We start from the raw sequence: 25,915 nt of genomic DNA on the forward strand, positions 1-25,915 counted from the left end.
ATGTTTTTGGATGCTATTGTTTGCCAAACTATAGACTCTATATCACGTCCTCTTCTAAAATTTCATCAGAACATTCATAATTGATATCATCAGCAAAATAGACGCAATTGGGGTGACATCCAATAAGCTCATAAGCTACCACTGAAGTCAAAGTGTTGAGTCTAACAAACAACGACTTATGCCCATACTCTTCTTCCTCTCACACTGTCCTGTGCTCATGTCTAGTTTCTAGACAAGAAACCACTCCCAGCCTCGAAGCTAGCCAGCCCAAGTTACTTAGCTGGCACAAGAACAAGATTGGTTGCCTTTTTCACTGGAAGCCAATCGATGCAACAGTCTCTACGTATCCTTTTGAGAAGAGGAGCATTGAAATAATGATATTCCTAGCTGTTAAAACCCTATACACTGTTAGGGTGGGGGTGAAGGACCGTGACATTGTAACTAGCACGCAAACAAACGAAAAGAGTGGCATTGCTCTTTAATGGGGAGAATTTTGATTTTGGTTCTCTTGTTATTATTGGTCAGATATATAGCGTATCATTCTGGTTTCTTACTCGAAGAAATTTCTTCAGTCATAAACAAATATTTTAGGTCTACACCAGACACTCTTAGTCTATAATTTGTCTGAAACGTTCTCCTCTAAAATTGGCAGACTCGCATTTTTTTGGAGGCAACTAGTGTGAAGATCGGATTAGTAATTGATTTAAGCTGTTTTTCTTATATCACTACATTGCAATTGTTATTGTATCTTAACCTCGAATCACTTAATATTTCTTTCTTTTTGGCCTCTTCAGTGGCATGCAGTTATGGTCCATTCTGCAAGCAGTCCATATGCACTGTAACACAAATAGATGTAGGCATGTTTCTATCAGACATGCCACATGCCATTGTATCACACTGCTGCTTATTAAGTTGAACCTTGTATTGTTCCACATATCTTAAATGAATTTTAGGTTTATGAATTAATATTCCCATCGTTTTTTAAAAAAAAATCTTGTTGAGATGTAATGTTTTTTCCGTCTTTTATGATCTTTCAGGATGCTGATTCAACTCCGAACAATAGATGCAGAACTCAACAGCTACAGTATTCAATTTTCTCAATAATTAATTCATCAATGAATGGGTTTTGTCTTTGTTGATGATTGTCTTGTTTGCCAGAATCTGCACAAGATATTGGAATTGAAATGTCAGGGATTGCGTGTTTGAGATAGTAATTGTGGACAAGAAAATTTTCTAGCAGGTATTTTATTGTTTACCAAACATGTAGTATATACTAACCACTAATCTGAAAGATGCTGCTTTATATATATATATATATATATATATATATATATATATATATATATATATATATATTCAACAGTTTAGTTGCTATTAAATAATAGAAGAGTCTCTGTACTACCAACGCATGTCGTCAATGAGGTCAATTGAGAAACTAGACATATGAGCTTTTATCCACTTGTGAAGCCGATCAATACAACAGTATCCTTATATCCTTTCGATAAGAGTGTCGTTGCTATTCGTAACCCTGCAGGCGAGGGGGACCGTGACATTGTAACTAGCAAACCAACTTGCTCTCGGAATAAGTACGGATATCGAGGTTTTTCTTACTTTCCAATTCTGCTACCTATATTCTTATCTTTTCCTTATTATTCGTGATAAGATGCATGTATCTCTCCCTCTCCCTCTCTCTCTTTCCTTTTATAATTATAATCAGGTTATTATTATTATTATTATTATTATTTTGGTCAGAAAACAAAGTTGATCGACATGTTGCAGTTTGGCGAGTATGTAAGTTGGCTTTTCTCGGGAGGCAACTTGAGCTTTGGTGAAGTTCCCTTTTGGGAGGGCCAGTGCACTGCACAAGCCACAAGCCACAAGCCACAAGCCCCAGTGTTAGTGGAAACATGTTGTCCTCTTTAGTTAGAGAGTAAAGAGTAATTAATTTTCGGATTGGCCCAGCTTCATGCCGACATAAATCAATAAAGACGTCTGAAAGTGAATACATCATTGGGGGTGGATGGGGGCGAGTAAACAGTGGGCGAAGACTTTTAATTTTTATGTTACGCTAACCAAATGTGGCACATAAGAAGTAGATATTTTCTGGACCTTGTTGTTGGTGGTATAAATATGAAAGTTGTGAGATATCATATATCATAGTACTATTTTCCTATTTCATTTGTCCTCGAGAATATTCCAGATTAGTTTATCACCTTCAATGATGCTGGTAATACGTACCCTTAATTTACCCTAATAGTCTAAAAGATTGATTGATTGATTGATTGCTTATCAAATCATTTACCCTAATAGTCAACAAATCTATATATGAAATTAATTCAACACGTTGGCATTTACTTTTTTGGTGCCGTGAACACCAACAATTCGGCGAGGCACCAAAGTTTCCATCCCTCGCACCTTTTAAACTGCTGTGTTTTTATTTAAACTCCATTTATAATTTACAAGTTTATCCTTTAACTCTTTCGTTATCACTTGTAAAATATATAGACCTTGAGCAGCTTGAGGGTGTTATGGTTATTAAAATATGTATAGTTATATAAATTTATTCACTCACATGTTAACAGTAGGTAAAATAAATTAATTGGTGAGTATTTTGAGATGATAAAAAAAATATAAATTTTCAAATGATGAATAGTCTTACGATGGAACGTTAATTATAATATAAAAATAAATAAAATGGTTGAGGGGGGTAATTGTACAATAAACAACATGTTTTATTGATAGATCAACAAGAGATACCCTAAAAATACTTAATAGGAATTTGATGATATAGTCATTGATCCTTTTGCAATCATAATTTTTATAAGAATTAAATTTTAACGTTCTTCCTTCTTTTTTTTTCTCTCAGAATTTAGTCTTGCTAATAAAATTGTGTGATTAAAAGTAATATTTGAATTTAATTTAATTTAATGTCTCAGAAAATAGAAATAGTTGTGTGATAAATTAGGGCTACGTCATGTGTGATGTCACATGTGCCGACGTTGTTGTGGACCACTTGCGCCTCTGGAACAGGACACTGACAGCCGTCGGATTTATATCAGTTCAATCTTTCTTACGTGTCTCGCATGCAACGGATGTTATTTTGATCTCAAACTCGCATGCTTCGCACATGGACATCTTTCATTTTCTTTTAATTGATCTGGATATAGGATGAGAGACAAAGGCTGCTCCAGATGAGCTGTGATCACCTCATCTTAACTATTTTATTTTTTATTTTTTATTTTCTGAAAATGTGCTTATCTAAGTAAGTACACGACAATCTCAGGCCTGTTCCTTTCGGACCCATGAATGTCATGTCTTTTAAGTCATATCCTTTTCCTCATATGTTTCTTTCTGTGGATAAGTATGTGAATCCCCCACCCCCAAAAGAAAATAAATAAAAAAATCCTAGGGCTTTAACAAGAAGATTTATCTTCCACTGGACAAAAGAGTTGTAAATCAATCACTTACACATACGTTGAATAGTAATTTTTTTACAAAAATAAAACATAGATAGATAGTTGAGGATGTATCCTGAATCGCTTTAATGGAAGGGAAATCGAATCAAACGTGTTGTCAACCTCTGTTGGATTAAAATGCCACAAGTTTCTAAGCACCTCGAGGGTTAGGGTTATGACAGCAATAAACTACAAATAATTAAGCATCAGTCAAAGGAGGATCGACATAATCTAATTATTGAGTATCTTAATGGAAAAAACGAGAATGATGTGAGCTGTTGGTTCATTTGGAATCCATTCGTGTCCGTCCACTTGCATCTTTTTTTGTTTTGGGGATCGTCTATGATCCCGTTGCAGGGACTTCTTCGCCCAATACGTTTCGTAAATTGATTGGTTGCATTCAAATTTATATCGATATGTGAATTCGAATAAAATTCGTACGACTTGAGTTGCACAAGCTATCTGCTTCCTTGAGATGTGCACAGGGTTCGCCATTCAATCCCTTTTACGATGCTGCCATGTGAAAATTAACGCCGTTATCTAAAACCGAAATTAAAATTCAATATACAAACGGAATCACTTCCCCAACTGCACCCTCTCTTGATTGTCTCCTAAATTATCCTATGATTAAGATAACAATCCATTTATGATGCCCAATTTGGGAGTCAACTACCCAACTATTTCTATGATTAAGATAATAAATTCAGTTATGACACTCCATTGATAACTTGAAAACTAATAAAATTATTAATGGTTGGATCTTATACTTCATATCATATGAGATCAGAATTTAGATAGAAATAAAGTAAATTAATGGTTGGATCTCTTTTCTTTTTGTCATATGGAAGAAGAGGTCAGTTATAAAGAAAAGCCCCAAAATTCGAAGAATATTTTTTTTTTTAATATTGTTCTTTTAGCTTGGTCGACAAAGTAATAGAACACGTGAGTAAAAGGTGGGGTAATAAAGAAGAAAAAATTAGAAAAAATAATTAAAAGGTAGCTCGAAAGGTCGTGACGTTGCCACGGAAGACCGAGTGAAGCTAGATATATTTTTATTTTATTTAGCGCACGAGGTGCTCGTGCTCTTATTATACCTCTATGTGTATTATGAATGTATGCATGCACATATGTATGTGTGTGCGGCTCCCACCGCTGTCTTCCTTTCTCTCTGTCTCTCACCCATTGGTTTGCAAAAACCATCACCACTATTGCCCCCAAAAGAAGGCAACCAATTTAGTTCACTAAACCCACCACAATTAATTTATTTTCGTTTTGATTAATAAGAAAACCAAAAAAAAAAAAATTTAATTTTCTTTTTGCCGTATATAAAACTAAGGACCATCCTTAGCTAGCTGCTTCCATTACCATATACTCCAATTCGATACTTAAAACCGAGGAAGAAGAAGACGACGACGACGATGACCATGGAGACGCCAACGCAAGAAGCAGTGCAGAGCTGCCTCTCCTTCACCTTCTTCTCCTTCACCGCCGTGTTCGTTGGCTTTAGCTTGATCCTTTTGTTGCTGAGGCTGCGCCCATGGTGCAACTGCCACGTGTGTAAGGGGTACCTGAGCTCGTCGTGGACGGCCGAGTTCACCAACCTCTCCGACTGGTACACCCACCTACTCCGCGAGTCACCCACGGGGACTATCCACGTGCACGTGCTCGGGAGCACCATCACGGCCAACCCGGTCAACGTGGAGTACATGCTCAAGACCAAGTTCGAAAACTTCCCCAAGGGCAAGCCCTTCTCCTCGATCCTCCAGGATCTCCTCGGCAACGGCATCTTCAACGTCGACGGCGACAAGTGGCTCTTCCAGCGCAAGATGGCCAGCCTCGAGCTCGGCAGCGTCTCCGTCCGATCCTACGCGTTCGACATCGTATCCGCCGAAGTCAACAGCCGGCTCCTCCCTCTCTTATCTTCGGTAGCCGATAGCCATGAGAAGACCGTTGACCTCCAAGACGTGTTTCGTCGATTCACCTTCGATACCATCAGCAAGATCTCCTTCGGACTCGATCCGGCCTGTCTCGAGATCTCGCTGCCGATGTCGGAGTTCGCGATGGCGTTCGACACCGCTTCCAGGCTATCGGCGTGGCGCGGCGCCGCCACGGCTCCAATCGTGTGGAAGATAAAGAGATGGCTTAACGTGGGATCGGAGAGGGAGCTCAAGAAAGCCATCGGATTAATCAACGACCTAGCGGTCGCTGTCATACGACAGCGTCGGAAACTCGGGTTCGAGTCGAACCAGGACCTCCTCTCCCGCTTCTTGGCTTCGGTCAACGGCGACGACGAGAAGTACCTCCGGGACATCGTCGTGAGCTTCCTCTTGGCCGGGCGCGACACCGTCGCATCGGTCCTCACCACCTTCTTCCTTCTCCTATCCAAGAACCCAGCCGTGCTGGCCGCCGTGCGCGGCGAGGTAGATGACGTCATGAAGGGATCAGACCCCGGCAATGCCTTAGCGAGCTACGAGAAGATAAAGGGGATGCATTACCTCCACGCGGCGATTTACGAGAGCATGCGGCTGTACCCGCCGGTCCAGTTTGACTCCAAGTTCTGCGTCGACGACGACGTTCTCCCAGACGGCACGTTCGTAAGTAAGGGAAGGAGGGTGACCTACCACCCCTACGCCATGGGGAGGATGGAGAGCATTTGGGGAGACGACTGCGAGGAGTTCAAGCCGGAGAGGTGGCTTAGAGACGGTGTGTTCACACCTGAGAGCTTGTTCAAGTACCCGGTGTTCCAAGCCGGGCAACGTGTTTGCATTGGGAAGGAGTTCGCCATATTGGAGATGAAGACTGTGATCGTATCGGTCGTTCAAAGGTTCGACTTCCGTGTTTGCGTTCGGGATGGCCAACCTAAGTTCGCGCCGGGGCTCACCGCTTCCCTCAGCGGCGGGCTTTGGGCTAGCGTTAAGCGCCGGAGGAGAAGTGGATAGTCTTGTCTTCGGTACATGTTAGCGTGTAACTATCTGATGTGGCTAATTTGCGCCTGCTGTGTACAGAGAAATCTCACAGAAAAAAGGAAAAATATTTATAAATTAAGCCATTTTAGTAATTAGCCGTTCATTACTTCTGGAGCGAGTCTTATTTTAGTTAGTGCTGCGGCATGTGTAACTTTTTAAGTTTTTTTATGTACGAATGGATGAGGTACGAATTAGATAAATAAAATTAATTGGGATTGTTAATATAATTACCCCCAAAAACTGTGAGTTTTAAACTATATTAATCAGAAGGCTAGAAGCGTGGGCAATACTGAAAGAGTCGATCAATAAGAAGAAGAAGTTTTCCTGAGATCAGTTAATTAGGAGCACATAAATTAATGAGATCGATGCTTGCTGTTTATCGTGGGTAAGCAGAGCAGGGACGAGGTGGTACAAAACGGTCGATACCATATATAATTTCCTTGTACTAGAAATTAGCTACAGTAATTAAGGTACATCGATCGCCATTGTGTTGTAACAGTTTACACACGTTGTCGATCTCTTTAATTTGCTCTCATCAAGTATGTTGTTTCTTGGTTGGGCTTCAGAAACAATAATAATAATTATACACCGTCCCAGTAGTTTATCTATCTAGACGACACGTAAGGAGCAGGAGACTGTGCCCGTACCCGTACTTATTTTAAACAGCCAGCTCAAGGGCCAGGACTAAGTTATCATCGATTTGCATCGAGGTGGAATGCAGCTGCATGCCCACCAACCGCAACGGGTTATTCCTAACAATTAATTAAGTTGAGATTCGAGAGAAGTAACGCATCATAGATCTCATTTTTCAACTCCTTGTTTAATTTGAAAAATAAAAGTATATATGATATTTGAAGTTGAAGTTGCAAAGAATGGCCGGAGATCCACATGATCCTACAGCAAAGGTATAATAAATATGGAATATGTATGCATTCTCAATTTGAACTTGAAGAGTTCCAGATTCTTTCGTTTTCTTATGGTGATCGATCAGCTTCGAACTTGAAAAGATCCAAGCACATTGAATTTTGCTTTGAGGACCATTTAGTAGCTGGACCGAGTTGCAATCCGCGTTCAACAACGTGACAAATTAAATCTCTGTCAGCTTAGTTGTTCACCTTGATCTCCTCCAACGAAATCCCCTTGGGCCTGGACTGATAGAACCAACCAACCGCTATCCAACTTTGATGACGACTCATGACTACTTGTCTCCAGAAATGCCAATGGAATGCATCAGATCGCCGACTTTTGACAACTCTTATCGGTTGCCATCTCCTTATCCAAGTAAAGGAGAGTTAAAGAACTGTAAATCTTTGTCACCTCCTCTAGTAAGGACTAGAATATATAGTCGTCCTCCCTCCGTTGGCATCAGCCTACTTGACGGAACTTTGGATGTTATCGTCATCTCTTTCGTGTGGACGATAATAGTCTCCTTCACTCATGTGACAAGTGGACAAGGTAACTTATTAAGCTAATTAATGAAGGATTCTTATCCTTGACAGCCATGATGGGAGATCTTGCAGCAAACAAATAAGATAAAGTTGCTGGCCTCTTCGATCAATGTAAACCGTGGAAGGACTTATATAAATTATTTGAATTAAGTGCATGCTATTAATGCGTCTAGGGACCAATTTCTAGGCCGTAGCCCATCCTTGGGCTAAATGGTTGAGGAAACTAAAAGCTTTGCTCAAGCTTACGCTCCTAGTAGTAGCCCAATTTGATATTAACGCAGACTGGGTCCATTTTTACAATTGGGCTAGTTGTAGCTCTTCCAATAATAAAATATGACATATATAGGGTATATTTATTCATAAATTACATCTCTCTTAAAATATTTTGCAACTAAACACTCACTTATATATATTTGATCAATTCTTGCATAAGTTAAATTATGTGATTAGATACACAAAATCTCGTGGAGAGGTGCAATAAAGTAATGATATTTTTTTAAAATAAGATTTCTATTAGCATAAGATGACCAAAATACCTTCCTCTATACCAAACTATTTTCCACCTGCCAATTTCTTCTTCTTCTTTTCTTCATGCCGCGGAGAAACTTTATCCAAAATTCGGTTAGCAATGACCAAAATACTTGTGAATTTTTAAAAAGGACTAGCAAAAATAATCATCATTGCATAACAATTTGTTGTTATTTATCTTCTCGCATTCAACTTTATATTATTTATTATGAGGATATTTAGTTTTTTTTTAATTTTAAAATGGTCACATTGACTGTACTTTTTCACGATTTAGTAATGTTTATATAATTTTTTTTTCAAATTAATCATTACAACTTAACAACAAAATATAATAAAAATTATAGTGTTACGTAATTTGCATTTAAGAGTTAGTTGCACATAAAACTATTCTTCAAAAATGTTATCCACGTACTAAGCACTCCCGGTTATGTGACTGAAACAAGGGATTGGCCTTTTTAGTCGGAATGATGCTATTTGTAAGGAGGTTTCACAAATGATCAATATAAAAGCTTTATGTACGAATTGAGACTAGTTGACCTAAATTTTTTTAAATAGATGTTCAAATCAATCTAATTATATGCATAGTCAATACATAGGGCCGCAATTAATTAATCTTCCTTAAGATTAACTCGCAAATTTCAAGACATATCCTCAAATCGTAACACATGCACTTGCATATATACCGATAGATGAATTATCTAACAAATTACTCGTCCATAGCATAGCACGACACAACCATAACGATACAGCGGAAAGGTATACTACCATGACATAATATTAGGCCCTAGAGAGTAGTGACTAACATATATAATATTACTCTACCAAGCACCAATGTGCTATTTATTTTAATTGTTCCTTAATTAACATAGATCGATGACTCCATGCACGCAACGTTGCTCTATAGCTCCTTAGACAACGGCGACATCTGCGGCTGCTCCACGACCGAAACGTGTGACGTGACAGTCAACAGAGAAGAGGTTTGACGAGGAGAAATTGGGGGCTCCACCCATTACAGGCATCTTGGCCCTTACGTCCATTTTGTTTACGTAGTCAGGCCTGTACGTTTGGCCAAGCACACCATGCACGTCGTCGCTAAGGGAGTAGAACTTGAAAGCCAAGTCCAAGTGAGCCAGGCTATCATCCGGTGTCACGCCATAGTTATGAACCCTCGAGTCCTCCTCTGTGATCGGAACCGCGTTAACCATGATCATAAATTTCCCCTCAAGCTCAACGACGACTCCGTTAGCCATTTTTGTCCTTGTAATCGACAATGCTGGCGAGGAGGAAGACGCCCATCTGGCTTTCTCCTCCGTTTGCATGTAAACCGGCTGGTCGTCGAAGGTGATCACGAGGCGGTCTACGTCGTTGTCCCATGTCACTGTCTTCTGAACACCGATGAAGAGCCGGTGATCGGCGAAGAGTATGCCGAGTGCCTGGACCCAGGTGAATTCTCGGTTCATGGCGGAGTTGCGCTTGCCAACGAAATGGGCGTTGATGTGGAGGTCGGGGTCGGAGAGCAGGCAGAAGTCCATGTCCTTCCGGCCGTGGAAGTAGAAGGTGTTGCCATCGCCGCCGGTGAAGCGCGGATCTCCGCACACTTGACCTGGTAAGTCGCACACTGCACCATACCAAAAAAAAAAAAAGTTATTAAATCAAAGTTTGAATTACTAAAGTTAGCCTACCAAAGCACTATAGGAACCTTGTGACAGTCTTTATAACGAACATAATACCCTTTTTCTTTTTTGGCGGAAACTTCTTTAGCAATCAAACATCCCAAAAGACGAAGTGAGAATCAAGAAGATACTAAACTAGTTAAATATAAATGCAATTTTTTTTTTGGTTACTTACTACACATTGCCTTGCATGATGGGCAGTGGACAACGCATTCGTCGGGGCATTTCGAAGGACAACTAACTTGGCACCCGGGCTTCTTTTTATTCTTGTCTTGGCACACTATCTCGTAGTTTCGCTTGCTAAACTTGCCAGGTTGGATGGTAACAAAGTTTGGCGGGACAGGTTGGGCAACCACGGCCACCACGAGTACGAAGGAGCAAACCAACAGAAGAGTGCATGGCCGAGCTAAGACAGCCATGGCAAGCAAAGTGACGCAGTTAAGCCTAAACCTTGTCAGCTAGCTGCCTATGAGATAGTTGAGTAGCTCCTAATGCGCATCTTGGCCTTCTTATAAAGCTTCGATTACCCAATCTTCTGACTTCGTAGTCAAATGTTTCAGCTGGATCCAATCGCGTGCTTTAGTTTTCTATAGATCTTATAGTTGCTATATTTGCGGGTCAACTATTAATGGGTCGGCCACCTGCAGGAGAACGAAGTTCTCGGATGGCGTGCATCCGGGACGGGATAAATTTGATACCTGAACACTTGGCACCGCCTAACTGGTTCGCTCATCAATTTCCAAGCCATTTGTGGACTGGAAAGTATATATGAATGTAATAAATTTTATGCATCACTTAATTGGGTTCTCACTAGAATGTCAGCGGCTCTGCATTGCTTATAACACTGGAAGGTGACGCAGGAAAAATATTATAATGGAAATATGAAGAGGACCATGTGGGAGGAATCTCTTGTGTTTCCCGCTTGAATATTTCGAGCTTTGCATCGTCTCTTACCCTTTTACACACAGTAGATGGCCATGCGTGATGGTCAAGAAGAGGTCGTGTTAATTGAAAACGAAATTAGAAACCGCTATATGGAAGATCATGTAACTTTTTAAGTGAAAAAAGAATGCTCTCCCGAGCTATTAAACTCGTGACCTCTCCACTGCAGTACGGTTTGGCGGAAAAAAGTACCTACTCAATACAATTTTCTTAGCTTCGATGGTAATTGAAAACATTTTAGGTGCTAAATCAATTAAACATTTTATAATCACAAATGCTATTGTTGTAAAAATAATTCATTAACTTTCAAAGTTTTACAACAGCAATACCTAATACACAAAAAATATAAGAGAAAGATTGATAACTTTTTGATACAAACTTCTTACTTGATTTACAATAGACAATACTATAATTTAACCTTGAGTATCAAGCCCAATGCCATAACATAATAATAAAATAAAAAAGGCTCAAGAGATTTTTAGGAGCAAATAGTCTCTGAGTTCAACATTATTTACCTTAATAACAATAGGTTTTTTCAGTCCAGCCATTCAAGACACAACCCTGGGAATCTAAAAATGTAGGAGGATAATAGATCACTCACTTAGAACATAAATTAAAAAAGGGAGAAAGCCAAATACACCCTAATTCATCTGTAGAGTAAACAAAATTTATAACCAGGGACCGCCAAAAAGCACTACATCTATATCCAAACAACTCAAACGCGGGCAACACAAACTATTACTATGAGCAGGTCCTGGCACTTAACCTCTGGGACCCTCGCCCCCACCCAGAGGGGCCTCTCCCACCCGGCGTGGTAGTAAGGCCTACCTGCAGAGGACCCCATTGAGCGAGGGAGAGCTATCTTCCCTTCCAACTCCACCACTAATCCATTGGTTAACCTCGTTCGCGTAGTCGACAACGTAGGTACGTATAGATCTGGGCACCCATGGCCATCTGGCATTGTCCTGAGTCGTTATTTAGGTTTGCCCACTATCGAAGGATATCCTGAGTCGGTCGGCATCTTTGTCCCACGTCACGGCCTTTTCCCGGGCCCATGTAAGGTAGGCCGAGTGAAGTCTCGGCCCATAGGAGGGGTGCTGTGACCAATGAAATAGGCATTTGATGTGGAAGGTAGCATTGGAGAGCAGCAGGCAAGACTTCCTTGTTCTTGCGAACTGCATGCGCGATCCGTCGGTCGACTTGTAAAGGTCGACATGATGGAACACTAGATCCAATCAAGTTCCAGTCGTAACACATGAAGGGGCGCGTGTAAAGTAATGAGGGTGGAGATCTAGCACAGGCGATTGACAAACAAAGCTAGTTCTTCTACAGCTTAAATTCATAAACGACTTATTCCAAAACTTCGAATCAAACTCACAACTGATAGTTATCATCAAACCCACACAAGAATGACATGTTTATTCGTTATATGTTATTTATTGTCCAGTAAACGACATTACTGCATGAACGTCTCTCACAGAGTGAGTGTTATTTATTTACTACAGAGCACGATCACCTGGTATTATTACTTCTTGCACACCACACCAGGGCCATCTAAGCCACTGGAGCACGAGACGTCGGCGTGCTCGGTGACCAAGTCAATGCCAGTTGCATCGCGCCCGAATCGCGCAACGGCACAGTCGGTGGCGAAGAGATCGGACGAAGAGAAGTTGGTCTCCCCTCCCATCACCGGCATCTTGGCCGTCACGTCAAACTTGTTTACGTAGTCGGGTCTATACGTCTGGCCAATTACCCCATGCACGTCGCTCGTGAGTGAGTTGAACCTGAAAGCCAAGTCCAAGTGGGCGAGGCAATCGTCTGACGTCATCCCGTAGTTGTGAACCCTAGACTCCTCCTCCGTGATCGGAACTGCGTTGGCTATGATCTTGAATCTTCCTTCCAGTTTTAAGATTACTCCGTTTGCAGCCTTCGTTCGAGCAATCGATAGCGCCGGCACGGAAGTCGACGTCCATTCGGCGTCGTTGCCTTCTTCGAGGTTAACAGTCTCGCCGTCGAAGGTGATCTTGAGACGATCCACGTCATCGTCCCATGTGGCGGTCTTCTCAGCACCGACATAGAGGCGGTGCTCGCCGAAGATGATGGCTACGGCCTGGATCCAGGTGAAATCTCGGGTCATAGTGGGGCTACGCTTGCCAATGAAGTGAGCGTTAATGTGGAGGTTGGAGTCGGAGACGATGCAGAAGTCCTTGTCCTTGTGGCCGTGGAAGTAGAAGGCGTTGCCATCACCGCCGATGAAGCGGGGGTCACCACAGGCTCCCGGCACATTGCAGACTGCTCGAATAAAAGTATCATGTTAGCGAACAAAATTAAGTAGATAAATCCAATGTTATCTGTGACTACGTTCACCGTCAAGAAGTGTTACAGCATGGCATGGCATTATCGAGAGCAGAAGTATACTATTCTGTTATCATATACACGTCCATTTTCCGCATGCAACTTCAGTCAATAGAGATCGCACGAGAGGGCATGTAAAGGCATGCATAATAATATAATATAGATTGTGTATACGTAGTAACAACGTAGAGACGTGCTCAATTACCGCATACGGGCTTGCAGGAGTCACAGTCGACGTAGCACGAATAAGGGCACCTTGTGGGGCAGTACATGTGTTTATTGAAGCAGTAGGGGTACAACTTCTTGCTCTCTTTACACTTGACAGTCTTCGGTGGCTTTCCAGGCTTGGGCTTCTCCGGCTTTGGGTTCGCATCTGCTGCCATTGCTACGGCCACAAGGATGAGGGCGCTTAGTAGGAAAAGTATCAATCCTGGCCTCGCCATTTGAATGGATGGATATTACCTTGCTAGGCTAGTCTAGTTTGATCCTATGGCCTTTCTTGGATTGATGATATGGGTTTGTGCATGTAATCTCATATTTATAGGCGAGTCCTTGTGCCAATTTGAGCATACACTCGATATATCCCTTCTCTACCTTGAAAGTGTAGGGTTACGTGCACGTCCTGCATGCGATTAGCTTTCACTTCTCTACGTTTGTTGTCGGCGATTTGAGAGTCAATGTCCTTCCGGATCGAAAGAGGTGCAATCCTATATAATTTAATCTGTACAATAATGTGGGCCAAGAATCCATAGCTCAATAAATGCAACCTTAGACCTTAGCTATAGAATTTGTAATCCAGCTCAATAAAGGATGCCCTCAAGGTACCTAAAGTATTGAAGATAATAGAATAATTATAGTCATGGGACACGGGGTATGTTTAATTAATATTATACATAAGAAGATGGCGAATGCGATGGACAAGTCGGGTGATCCGGAAAACCTACCTACTGCTAGAAAACGAGGAAAACCATGCATGTGGAGACTTCGTACGAGAATATTTTGAGATTGTTTATTACGGAAGTATTAATAGGTTCTTTATTGCCGACTATTGCTAGGTGTTAGCAATTTAGCATACTACTGGATTTCTTGAAGTCAAAAGCAGCCTGGGCCGGCGTAACATGAGTAGATGCCAATGCAAACATTTTACTTATGATAGAGGAACCGCCCTTCGATGCTTGACAAATATAATAATATTGGACGATTTTGCCCGGGGCTTACGATTCCTGAGCTTCATAGTGGAACGAGGTGCCAAGTTCACGCCTTAGTGTTGATTACTTTCAGTTCTACAATAAGATACAGTGATGGATCTATGAATAGCTTATGGACTCATAAGAAATAAAGAAAAGAAAAGAAGAATGCTTAAGAAAAATAATCCACAGACAATAACTTAATTTTATGACGTCGCTGCCCTAACGGGATTAATGGGAGCGATGCATGCTTGCACAATGCACCCCACCCATTTTGATCCCGAACGACTAAAACATGGTAGCTGTATGAATGAAAAAGAGTTTGACTAAGCTCAGATAAATGTTACAAATGTCTTTATCATTTTATTTTCCTTTTGTATTCTCGATCAGGACAACAATAATATCCTTTTGTTTCTCTCGTGTAATGATTGTACCACCTTACAGCGCCTCCTCGACAAAACGGTAACAAGTGATAGTTGATTAAGAGGAAAAGATATTAAACCTACCTAATGTTAGGATAAATATTAAATTTTCCTTTTATATATCGTGGAAACAAATAGCAGTGCCTTCAAGTCTAACGGTGCCAAGGCCAAGTTGGGCCTGATGGGATCTTGTTTGTTGGACACCATGGATTCGCTGGTCCCATTTCTAATCTTTTAATATGTTTCTTGCTTATTAATATTTGTAGGCACTTAGACTATTGTAAAATAGTCAGGTCTGAGCCTTCTTGTCCATGGACAGCAGCAGGAGTTATGGGGGGAGGGGAGGGGAGGGGAGGGGAGGAAGAGCCCGTTCCGATGGACACCTGAGAACAAGTGTAAGTGGCATACGTAATAGTTAAACAAGAATTGAACGTAGTACCTCTAGCTAGCCGGAATCTAACCCAGCCGACGTGGATGAGAGGTCTGGCTTAAGTTCAAACAACCGTCAAAAGTATTCTACAATAGCTTAAAATCCATGAACTTAATCAGATCCACAACTGGTTACGTTCGAAATTATCAACAAGAATACACAGAAAGTGAGGTGCTATATTCGTTGTCATCAGACTACCATCAAATGATGTAGTTATTATTTTACAAATTTAACATTGCAAATGAACGACACTGTTACTTATTTTTCCTTTGGGGAAACGACATATTCGAGGGAGTGAGAGAGTGAGAGAGAGAGAGTGGTATTTATTTAGTAGAGAGCACGATGACTAGTAGTTAATTACTTCTTGCACACCACACCAGGGCCGTCCAAGGCACTGGAACATGTGACGTCGGCGTGTTCAGTGACCAAGTCGATGCCACTCGCTTCATGCCCGAATCGCGCAACGGCACAGTCGGTGGCGAAGAGAGCTGAGGATGAGAAGTTGATCTCGCCTCCCATTACGGGCATTTTAGCTGTTACGTCAAACTTGTTGACGTAGTCGGGTCTATATGTCTGCCCCACGACACCATGCACGTCGCTCGTGAGTGAGTTAAACCTGAAAGCCAAGTCCAAGTGGGCGAGGCAATCGTCTGACGTCATTCCATAGTTATGAACCCTAGACTCCTCCTCCGTGATCGGAACTGCGTTGGCAATGATCTTGAATCTTCCCTCCAGCGTCACTATTACTCCATTCGCCGCCTTCGTTCGAGATATCGATAGCGCCGACACGGAAGTTGACGTCCATTCGGCATCGTCGCCTTCTGGGAGGTTGACGCTCTCGCCGTCGAAGGTGATCTTGAGACGATCCACGTCATCGTTCCACGTAGCGGTCTTCTCAACACCGACATAAAGGCGGTGCTCGTCGAAGAGGATGGCAATGGCCTGGATCCAGGTGAAGTCTCGGGTCATGGTGGGGCTTCGCTTGCCGATGAAGTGGGCGTTGATGTGGAGGTTGGAGTCGGAGAGGATGCAGAAATCCTTGTCCTTGCGGCCGTGGAAGTAGAAGGCGTTGCCGTCGCCGCCGATAAAGCGGGGGTCACCACAGGCTCCCGGCAAATTGCATACTGCTCGAACGTAGATCATTCATATAAATTTAAGCTATAATACATAATGTTTCCTATCAGTTAAAGATTTATGTCGATTTCTTATATAGCAAAAATTTCTATCCTGTTGCAATATATATGTGCTTTGTTCGCGTGCAACTACCTGAGACGGCATGATATATATATATATATAATTTTTACATGTAATTTACTTAGAGATGTGCTTAATAATTACCGCAAATAGGCTTGCAAGAGGCACAGTCGACATAACACGACCGAGGGCACCTCGTGGGGCAATACATTTGTTTACCGGAGCAGTAGGGAAACAACTTCTTGTTCTCTTTGCACTTGACTTTCATCGGTGGCTTCGGAGGCTTCGGGGGCTTCGCTGGCTTCGGGGTCGCAGCTGCAGCCACTGCCACGGCCACGAGGAGGAGGGAGCTCACCAGGATAAATCCCAATGCTGGCCTCGCCATTTGGATGGATCGATGGATACTGTCCTTTTATCCTGTGGGCTTTTTGGATCGTTGATATGGGGTTGTGCATGTACTGCTCTATTTATAGGCGAGTGCTTATGCCAATGAGTTGACCAAGAGGTGCTCATACTTGCTATTAAAATATGATAAGGTTTGCCTAGCCATGAGTATGAGCGGTACATTCCATACCTAGCTTGAAAGGCTAACTTACGTGCATGTCCTGCATCTGATTGGCTTTCCCTTCTCTACGTTTGTTGTCGGCGTTTTTTGTACCAAGTGTCTATAAATTAGAGGATGCGAATATATATACATGATGCATCCTTAGCTATGTACTCGCAAAGGATGCATGCATTGAATGTACTCAAAGCATTGAAGATAAATAAAAAAAAACAATACTATTTTGTAATTGTACTCAATGCCGAGGCGACGGATGATCCGGAAAACTTACTAGCTAGGAAACGAGGAAATTAAACCATGTGGAACCGCGGTACGAGAATCCGCTTTGGGTTGCCAGGTGTTTGTGTTAGCATGTTACCTGATTTATCTTCCTGTCAAAGTTAGTCTTCGCTCGTCGGCGTAACATTTTAATTAATTAAAAGTGACACGTAGCGTTACATAAATGGTCTTAATTAAGTAGAATGCGATCTCTAATAAAAAGCTTCGATCGGTTTAAACTCTTGTACTGTTTATTTTCAGTAACGGGAGATCTCCCTAATCGTGGAGCCTCGTAATTTATATTAATGCACAAGGAAAAAAGTTCACATCCAAAAGTTATTGGGCTATTGGGCCAATACTTGGGTAGTACATCTTTTTTGAGCTGGGCCGATGTGATTGATTAAGGAGAGCATTCGTTTTTGAACTAATATTAGAGGACGAGATTGATCTGCGTGGCAACGTACGCATGCATCTTACTCGAATACTTTTAGACCTTGTAACTCCTCAGCCTTTTCTTGTATAGCCTCATTTAGTTTAGACCAATGCGGATATATATCCATCCATACACCATTCTAATGAAAAAGCACTATGTAAGATAAACTCCAAGAAAGTGGAGGAATTAATTTTCTTATCGGATTGATCACTTTTAGTTTTAGGCCTTAGCAGTGAGTGGAGATTGTGCTTGGTGACGAAGATGGATGTCTTCTGCGCTCGCGTAGTCATGCATACATATAGTCCAAGAGTTGCATCCAAGTTGGACGATGATTAGATCTCTCCTTTTGAATTATATACTTTTATCATGGCAATCAACTATAATAAAGCTAAAAAAGTCGAAATCCACGCACACAATCACAAGCACTAGTGAAGTGTGAATCACTACGATTCGTCGTTTCTTTTTGTTTACGCTTAAGTAAAAGCAAATATTGGAGAGTTGGCGAACTCGTACTAGAAGTTTGTACTTCAGTACGAGAAACCAACGCCAATGGGCAATGGGCAATGATGGGCAATGGGCAGTGGGCAATGTTGGGCAATGGGCAATGATGGGCAATGGGCTATGGTTAGGAAGTCGATGGGGGGCCATCCATCCTCACGAATCTTATCGTATAAGCTAGGATGAATCGAGCGGCCGTTGTATGATCATCGACAAAAGGAGGAGGAGCAGACAGGACCTAATCCAGCGCACTGCGCACTACACCTAATCCGGCGCACGATAACCACTCTCCAGGGTTCTTCTTTATCTTTCTTTTACCCACCACTCTCCTCTCCTCCCCAACTCCTCTATTTAAACTTCGGAATTCTCGATCGGCATCTCGATCGGATACCTAGCAGTTCCATCCCACGCCATGGCCGAGGTAATTTTCTACAGCACGCCTCGGTTTACACTTCGATGCTTAGGGTTTCGAGGTACCTCCTTCCTATGTCTTCTAAGATTCGGAGGATTATGCCTATAGACTAACGGATAGAGTTGGGAAAGAAATTTTATTGGTAGGGTCAGGATTCTACTGCAAAATCTTCGAAATCTTTTTGGTCCCCTTTTTGGTTTATTGGTTGGTTTTCATATTAAATTTGCCTCCTGTAATGTAATAGCAGTAGATAATTAAGTTGTGCAAACAAAAAGGGAACATATATATATATGTCGGGGTAATGATTCGGGATTGCAAATTTAAAAGTTTTCATAAAGTAATGTCTACTTTGTACTGTTTTATATCTAATAACTATCTCTTTTCATGGTTCTTTATAATTTGTTTGTCTTTGGAAGATACTAATCTTAAGCTAATTTTGCTCCTATGACGAGAGTTATTCATGCAGTTGGAAATAATTTTACAACTTTTCCATCACAAGTAGCACTGTTGCGAATTATACATCTTTTTGTATCTTTTATTGAATAGGAGTGTTCAAATGTCTGCTAACAATATTCTCAAAACTGCAATTTTGTTATAGCAAGACTCATGGCTTCAGTAAAATGCTATACTTAAGCTCAGTCTACTGAGATTATTTGCCACACATAGTTGAACTAGAAAAGCAAGTGAGGAAATTATTAGCTTTTAACATGCACTCATTGAGATGGCACCTTATTTCAGTGGAATTCCATGTAACAGGACCTTTCTTGACCTTTATTTCATATAACATGCCCGCTCAACATTTGGCATCTCTCTATTGACATCTTTCTTATAGCTTATTGCTTAAAAATTGACATCTATATTTTCGTGGTGGTTTTCTGAGTTTTGTTCTGGAATATCGCTAATCATGTCAGAATAAGAGACTGCTTATTTCCTTCTGTCACATAGAACAGCCTTTGATAATGGTCCCTCTCCGCCTTTTTAAGATTAAAAGGTTGTACTGATCGACTTTCTGTTTTTCCATGTTAGAAGCAATAACAAAGCACGACGGTTTTGTTGTGTTGGAGAACAATTCCAGTGATACTTAAACTTGTCATTGATGTTTATGTTTGGATCATTTTGCAGACAGTTGTCCTGAGGGTTACTATGTCCTGTCAAGGTTGTGCTGGAGCTGTCAAGAGGGCGCTCACCAAAATGGAAGGTAGGTTCCTTATAATATATATTCAGTTGCAACTTTTGTTTTGAGCAAACAGGTTTTATCCCCACAAGTTAGTTCAACAAGAATTGCAAAATTCTTTCCGATATGTTCTTGTGACTTATGTATCACTTATTTCAAGTATGGAAGTATTCTTTGGTAAGTAGGACATTCAAGTTGTATATCATGATTCCATACAAATACTCTGCGGCTTGGCAACATGTCATATGTTTGAGAATTGGTTACATAATGTAAATTAAGGCAACAAAAAAGTTCCATTTAAGGTTTCAATTATGTACCTTTGTAATAATGCCTCTTTTCATTTCCTTAGGTGTTGAGTCCTTTGATGTGGACCTGAAGGAGCAGAAGGTGACTGTAAAAGGCAATGTAAAACCTGATGCAGTTCTAGAGACTGTATCAAAGACAGGGAAGAAGACTATCTTTTGGGAGGTCGAACCAGAAAACAAGGATGCTGCTTCTTCTGCAACCGAGGATTCACCTCTTGCAAACAAGGATGCTGCTCCTGCTGCAACCGAGGATTCCTCTCCTGCTGTGAAGGAGACTGCAGCTCCTGTTCCAACAGATGATGCAACTACTGTTGCAACAGAGAATGCAGCTCCTGCTGCAACAGAAAATGCAGCTCCTGCTGCAAACAACGATGTTCTTCCTCCTACTGCCTCTGCTACTGCATGATAGCTACATTGCTGGCTCTAAAACCATGTGCATCTTCATGTAGAAAATCCTCTGACCTTTTTAGCAGCAGTATGCTCATGCAAATAATTTAGCACTTTATGTGTGAGTGCAGTGTGTGTGGCCACATTAAGGAATTAGTTGTCAAGAACGTTCTTATTTAAAGCCTCCTGAAATAATTGTCACAGTGTCATTGATATGAGATGCAAGGCAAAACTGATTCATAATTCATGCTGCACCACACCCTTCAAAGATCATCTGGGACTAGTTAAATCTGATCCACGTTCAGATCATCTTGTTTGGTAGAGGGAGCTAGCTAAATCTGAACCGTTCTGGTTTGCAAGTGAGTATATTAACCAACTGGCCGCCAAGATTAGTCGTTTAAATCTGTTTTTGTTATATCTTTTAATAGGGGAATTCGCTCATTGCTGAGTAACGTACGGGGAAAGAAACCAGATTCTCCAAAAAAAATTAGATGCAAATGATTCTTTTTAGTAGCTACAAGGGTAGAAGGATGCTCTAAGTTCATTACAGTTCTTTAGGGAAATTGGCAAATATGACAAAGTAGAGTAGATCTGTTGCTGAAGTATGAAAATATATTGAAACTCATTTTACGATTAACAATCAAAAGTAGAACGTAAAGTAGGTCAGAATTCCACTTGAACCAGGAAGTTGATCAGTTAGATGGTTGTTGTTAGATGCCTCATGGGACTGGCACCAAGACAAAATCACAGCCTATCCAAATCCAATAATAAAGAACGACTTATTCATCTATTTTGGATTAAGCACCTGGCAGCATTTTCCCTACAGCAGGTTTTGAGATTAAAAAGAAAAGCAAAAAAGAAAATGAAACCAGAAGCCAAGACATAGTTTGCATGACGCAAACACCAACTAGGCATGGGAAGGCATGTTTTTTTCCCCCTTTTCTGCAACAGCTTAAAATTACATATTGTGTCCAGTAGCAGGTTTCTTGAAAGGAGATACATAGGAGCAAATATGCTCGAACACAACCCTCAATCACCACTGGCACACCCCTGCATCCGCAATGAACACATTCTATAACCTTTTCTACCCTCAGATGTTTAGGAACCCTACAGACACATGTGGTGACAAAGTTGTGATCTCGTGTTTGCATACAGCGAAGGCAGCAAAGTCGCTCATAACCAGGCTGCATATGGTCAAGAAAAAAACCAGCATCATTTGAGAATGTAAAGTGAAAAAAGCAAAAGAGATATTTCAGGACAGAAGTTAAAAAAGGGGTGATAAATTATTTAGAAGGACAAGGATAGAAGCACCCATATTACGTAGCGACTACATCAGTAGAACTGAAATAGGAGAATTGGGGAATATTTAGTGTCATATAAATCTTCCAATTGCAAGCCTCTTGATATAAGAAGAGCCTCTTAACTAGTTCCAAAAAAAGGCAACTAATTACGTGTCCATTATTCCATTCACAAGCCTTTCTGAACTGGAATATAAGCCTTTGGATCTGATATGAATGCCAAATTATATCAGAAGAATGTGCGTCCATTGGTCGAACAAATTCATCTCAGGCTGGAAAATATTAGATGGTTAATACAAAAGAGTTTCCCATATACAAGGTTTCTAAAAGCTTAAGACACCAAAAAAGTACCTCTTCACAGGGATAATGTACTCTAAATTTGCCCAAATAATAGTAAGACGAAATCTGGTCATGCTAGATGCTACAAGTATATATATTTAAATATTTATAGGCACAAAGATAAACACATATGTAAACATTTTTATAGTTCTTCAGTGTCATATTTGGTTGCTATTTGTCAACAGTATTTACATAGATTTGTTAACCAAACAACTGAAAGCACAACATAAGTTAAAAGAATTGAATCAAGGTTTCCTGTTTAGATATCTTAGGGCAATCATAGATACGTGAGTTGTCAAAGCCTATATAGGATGATTTAAATATAGCAGTAGAAGTCTACCTTTTTCCATTTGGCAATCAGATTAGGGTCTGCATATCCCTGATTGAGGCAGAATTCATACAACTCCTTTGATATCTCCTTCCTTCTATGGTAAAGGTCATATATGTAGCGACTTTTCTGATGAGCAATTTGGAAGATCGGCCACAGTGCTTCACATTTTCTCTTCCCATCATGTGGATCATTTTCGGCTGTTCCGTGATTAATTGGATATCAGCATGGAACATGTTATACGCATAGCATTTAACTATTTACACAACTAATTATGAGCATGAAATATTTAAGAACCTTCTCTCATCTTTGCTTCTAGGTCAAGAACGGTAGGCTCAATAAGCTCCCATCCTTCTGGATATTTCACGCGGCTCGTCTTTATTTTAGGCATATTGTAGAACTTATTTCCACCTTATGCCTTCAAATAGTTAATATTGATCTGCATATGCAACAAAAACTATATATTAAGCCGTTCTGAAAAGGATAATTCATTACATGCATAAGTACTCATGCAAGGAAACAATAATCCTACTAACAATAGTTGCCTGAGGAAAGCTGGATATTTGGCAAAGGCAAAAAAGGTTGCGTTCTAACACCAAAGAATACATGAATGTGACAATGGTAAGTAAAAATTAAGGAAAATATATCCATGAGAAAGTAATACCCTGATTGTATCGCCACACTATGCATTTTCAAAACTTTCGAGTGCAAACTAACAATCTCAAAAATCTCAAAAGAACTCGAACAACTCTAACTCAAATTGCATGAAGCGATCAGAATTGGTGAGCTGCAAAGGTCAAATATTTCCAAACAAGTAGTGCATACAAACTGAGAAAAAAACCACTAAAAGTCATCGATTCACGAGGATCTAAGATGTACAGCGAACATCAATGGGGCCAAGGTTTCAATTCGAACAAAGAGGTAAGATCATGTCGAATTAGTAGGATTGAAGTCTGCGATTACCACTAATATGATGATCTCCCGGGCTAGGTTTAGGATTCATATGCGAATCGGCGGAGAAGAAGAGGGTCGTTACAAAGGAGTAACGAGAGAAAGTCAGGAGACGCTATCAGAGAACACAATTAATCGCATTCGTTGATTGCAAAACTCGCGGTCCTGATTTAAAGAACTTAGCGAACGCGGCAATGATCGAATGTGGACCGTTTGATCCACTACGGACGGTGTAGATGGCACCCTAAGAGTCTAATATATAGTTCATTACTGGCTCCCCTTCCTGTGTGCAAACCCTAGTCGATACCCTCCTCTGCATCTAAATTTCTCTGCACATTCGGCGGCGGCGATCTTTATTATTTCAAGTAATCTCCATCTCTTTTCTTCTCTACTTCTTCTCTTTCTCCATTAATTCTCGTGTTTAACTTGTTCTGGGAATCCCGATTGTTGCTAAGTTTACACTGTAGATCTGTTTTCTCTTTCTTAACAAGTATGTAATTTGGCTCCTTTGTGTTCGTAATATATGTATGTCGTAGTTTCTTAATTTTGTTTCCGTGCGATACTATTAGATTCATATGGTTCTTTAAGAGAATATTTAGTTTGTGTTGCTATACCTTTATGCAGTAGAATATTTGTTTTGCTGATAACTACACGTGATATCTTCTTCCAATATTTGTTTTTGATTTGCTTAGGATGAAGATTATTGCTGCTTATCTGCTTGCTGTTTTGGGGGGAAACACTACCCCATCTGCCGAGGATCTGAAGGCTATTTTAGAATCAGGTACTTTTCTTTCCTCTGTTCGTTTATAGTGTCATCTATGGTTAATCATTTTTTTTTCTCTAATAGCTATATGTACCACACATGTTATCTGTTAATCTCTCGTTTTGTGATTAACTGTTTAAAGTTGAAATGAATCTGGGCTTAGGCCTTTCAATAAAAAAAAACAGCTATATGTACTAGGAGTTTACTTTGGTTGTAGATTTGTTGTTAAACAATCTAAATTGATTCCAATGGGTTTGTTATATAAGGCCTCTGTAATCTCTTTTACGAGAACATTGAAGTGTTTCATATTTAGTTCATGTATTCAAAATGATCGAATATGAGGGTATAGGGCAACAAGAAAACAGCCAATCTTCACTCCCGATTGTCTTAGTATATAGAAATTGCTAGAAATATTGGCCTTAACGGGTTAAGCAACTACTTAAGCAGTATTTATAATATTTCTCACAATATTGAACCAAATACAAAAATGGAGCTTTTCATTAGTTTTCTCAGAAATGTGTTGCTGATTGTCTTGATAATGCTGCTAATATGCGACAAACGTGTGAACTTTAATAAATTGAGAGTTTTGGGATTATTTTTTATGATGTTATGTCTCTTGGTAAAATTAAATGGTGTTTCCTCTTTTAACCAGTTGGAGCTGAAGCTGATGAAGATCGGATTGAGTTCCTTCTAGCTGAAGTTAAAGGTAAAGACATAACTGAACTTATTGCCGCTGGGAGGGAAAAGTTTGCTTCAGTGCCTTCTGGCGGTGGTGCTGCCATTGCGGTGGCTGCTCCTGCTGGAGGTGGTGCTGCTGCAGCAGCTCCTGCAGCAGAGGCCAAAAAAGAAGAGAAAGTGGAAGAGAAGGAAGAATCTGATGATGTAAGATGCTCGTTTATGGATACAATCTTCTGTTTGTTTATGGATTATTTGTTAGTAATTCTACAAATATCATATTCTAGTTTGAAACTTGTGCTTTTTGGCAATTATACTCACTTATCCCTCATATGCTCCTTGAAAGACCAGGATCAGATTCTTGCCTCCTCTAAACTGGATTTTTAGTGCAACAAATTCTTTCACACTATCCCAGGCTTTTTTGACTAATCTAGCATATACCTGTTTGCATGGTCATGTTTGAAACTCTGAATTAAGAAATGTCAGCCTTTGAGCTTTCCATCTGATAAGATGTATTGCTGATAAATTTGATCAACTTGATGCAGGATATGGGCTTCAGTTTGTTCGACTGAGTAGTTGGAACTATTGCCAGCATCCAGGGCGACGAGCAATATGCTAAAATTTCTATCATAGAGCTTCAGTTTAGCTTATCCCTCTTTTTCTTTTTTCTTGTCTAAATGAGGCACCGGGCCTGTAACTCTATTGTATTGCAGTGAGTCACAAGGAGGTTCATATTGTTAGTTTGTTTTGGAATGAGAATTTGCTTTTATGAGCCAGTTTGGTGACCTACGGATATGATTATTAGTTTCTTACTTGGTTTAATGTGGCATTTTCGTGTGGTTGAATCTTAATTTAATTAACTTTATCATCAAAATTACAGGTTATTGTTTTCTTATGAAACTGGCTTTGTATGACAAGAATCAAGCTTTTGC

General features: G+C 40.5%; 6 protein-coding genes and 1 pseudogene across 7 annotated transcripts; 3 read left to right on the forward strand and 4 right to left on the reverse strand.

Annotated features, from left to right (window-relative positions):
* Positions 1 to 4,721: 4,721 nt before the first annotated feature.
* Positions 4,722 to 6,513, forward strand: LOC140801724 (cytochrome P450 94C1-like). Its single transcript, XM_073156973.1, has one exon. The coding sequence runs from the start codon at positions 4,874 to 4,876 to the stop codon at positions 6,392 to 6,394; it is 1,521 nt and encodes a 506-aa protein (XP_073013074.1). The 5' UTR covers positions 4,722 to 4,873; the 3' UTR covers positions 6,395 to 6,513.
* Positions 6,514 to 9,091: 2,578 nt separating this feature from the next.
* Positions 9,092 to 10,553, reverse strand: LOC140802186 (uncharacterized). The gene is made up of 2 exons (XM_073157628.1): positions 10,246 to 10,553; positions 9,092 to 10,015 (listed from the first exon to the last, which is right to left on the reverse strand). Exons 1-2 carry the CDS (start codon positions 10,487 to 10,489, stop codon positions 9,306 to 9,308), a joined length of 954 nt encoding a protein of 317 aa, XP_073013729.1. The 5' UTR covers positions 10,490 to 10,553; the 3' UTR covers positions 9,092 to 9,305.
* A 1,955-nt stretch (positions 10,554 to 12,508) lies between these two features.
* On the reverse strand, positions 12,509 to 13,810 carry LOC140802215 (uncharacterized). Its single transcript, XM_073157658.1, has 2 exons — positions 13,573 to 13,810; positions 12,509 to 13,304 (listed from the first exon to the last, which is right to left on the reverse strand). The coding sequence occupies exons 1-2, from the start codon at positions 13,808 to 13,810 to the stop codon at positions 12,538 to 12,540; spliced, it is 1,005 nt and encodes a 334-aa protein (XP_073013759.1). The 3' UTR covers positions 12,509 to 12,537.
* A 1,806-nt stretch (positions 13,811 to 15,616) lies between these two features.
* On the reverse strand, positions 15,617 to 17,041 carry LOC140802206 (uncharacterized). The gene is made up of 2 exons (XM_073157649.1): positions 16,745 to 17,041; positions 15,617 to 16,530 (listed from the first exon to the last, which is right to left on the reverse strand). The coding sequence occupies exons 1-2, from the start codon at positions 16,983 to 16,985 to the stop codon at positions 15,764 to 15,766; spliced, it is 1,008 nt and encodes a 335-aa protein (XP_073013750.1). The 5' UTR covers positions 16,986 to 17,041; the 3' UTR covers positions 15,617 to 15,763.
* A 1,510-nt stretch (positions 17,042 to 18,551) lies between these two features.
* LOC140801813 (uncharacterized) lies at positions 18,552 to 20,824 on the forward strand. The gene is made up of 3 exons (XM_073157112.1): positions 18,552 to 18,772; positions 19,886 to 19,961; positions 20,287 to 20,824. Exons 1-3 carry the CDS (start codon positions 18,764 to 18,766, stop codon positions 20,646 to 20,648), a joined length of 447 nt encoding a protein of 148 aa, XP_073013213.1. The 5' UTR covers positions 18,552 to 18,763; the 3' UTR covers positions 20,649 to 20,824.
* A 697-nt stretch (positions 20,825 to 21,521) lies between these two features.
* Positions 21,522 to 23,688, reverse strand: LOC140802028 (protein BUD31 homolog 2-like; annotated as a pseudogene).
* Positions 23,689 to 23,823: 135 nt separating this feature from the next.
* LOC140801744 (large ribosomal subunit protein P2B-like) lies at positions 23,824 to 25,805 on the forward strand. Of its 2 annotated transcripts, none has more exons than XM_073157014.1 (4): positions 23,824 to 23,910; positions 24,238 to 24,326; positions 24,961 to 25,190; positions 25,529 to 25,805. In XM_073157014.1, exons 2-4 carry the CDS (start codon positions 24,239 to 24,241, stop codon positions 25,553 to 25,555), a joined length of 345 nt encoding a protein of 114 aa, XP_073013115.1. In that variant the 5' UTR covers positions 23,824 to 23,910; position 24,238; the 3' UTR covers positions 25,556 to 25,805. The 2 variants fall into 2 exon arrangements, with proteins under 2 accessions (XP_073013115.1, XP_073013116.1); XM_073157015.1 differs by having other exon boundaries at positions 23,891 to 24,035.
* Positions 25,806 to 25,915: the final 110 nt, after the last annotated feature.

This window comes from Typha latifolia, chromosome 15, assembly GCF_019914945.1.
Source record: "Typha latifolia isolate L0001 chromosome 15, TyphaL0001v2, whole genome shotgun sequence".
NCBI classification, from domain to species: Eukaryota; Viridiplantae; Streptophyta; class Magnoliopsida; order Poales; family Typhaceae; genus Typha; species Typha latifolia.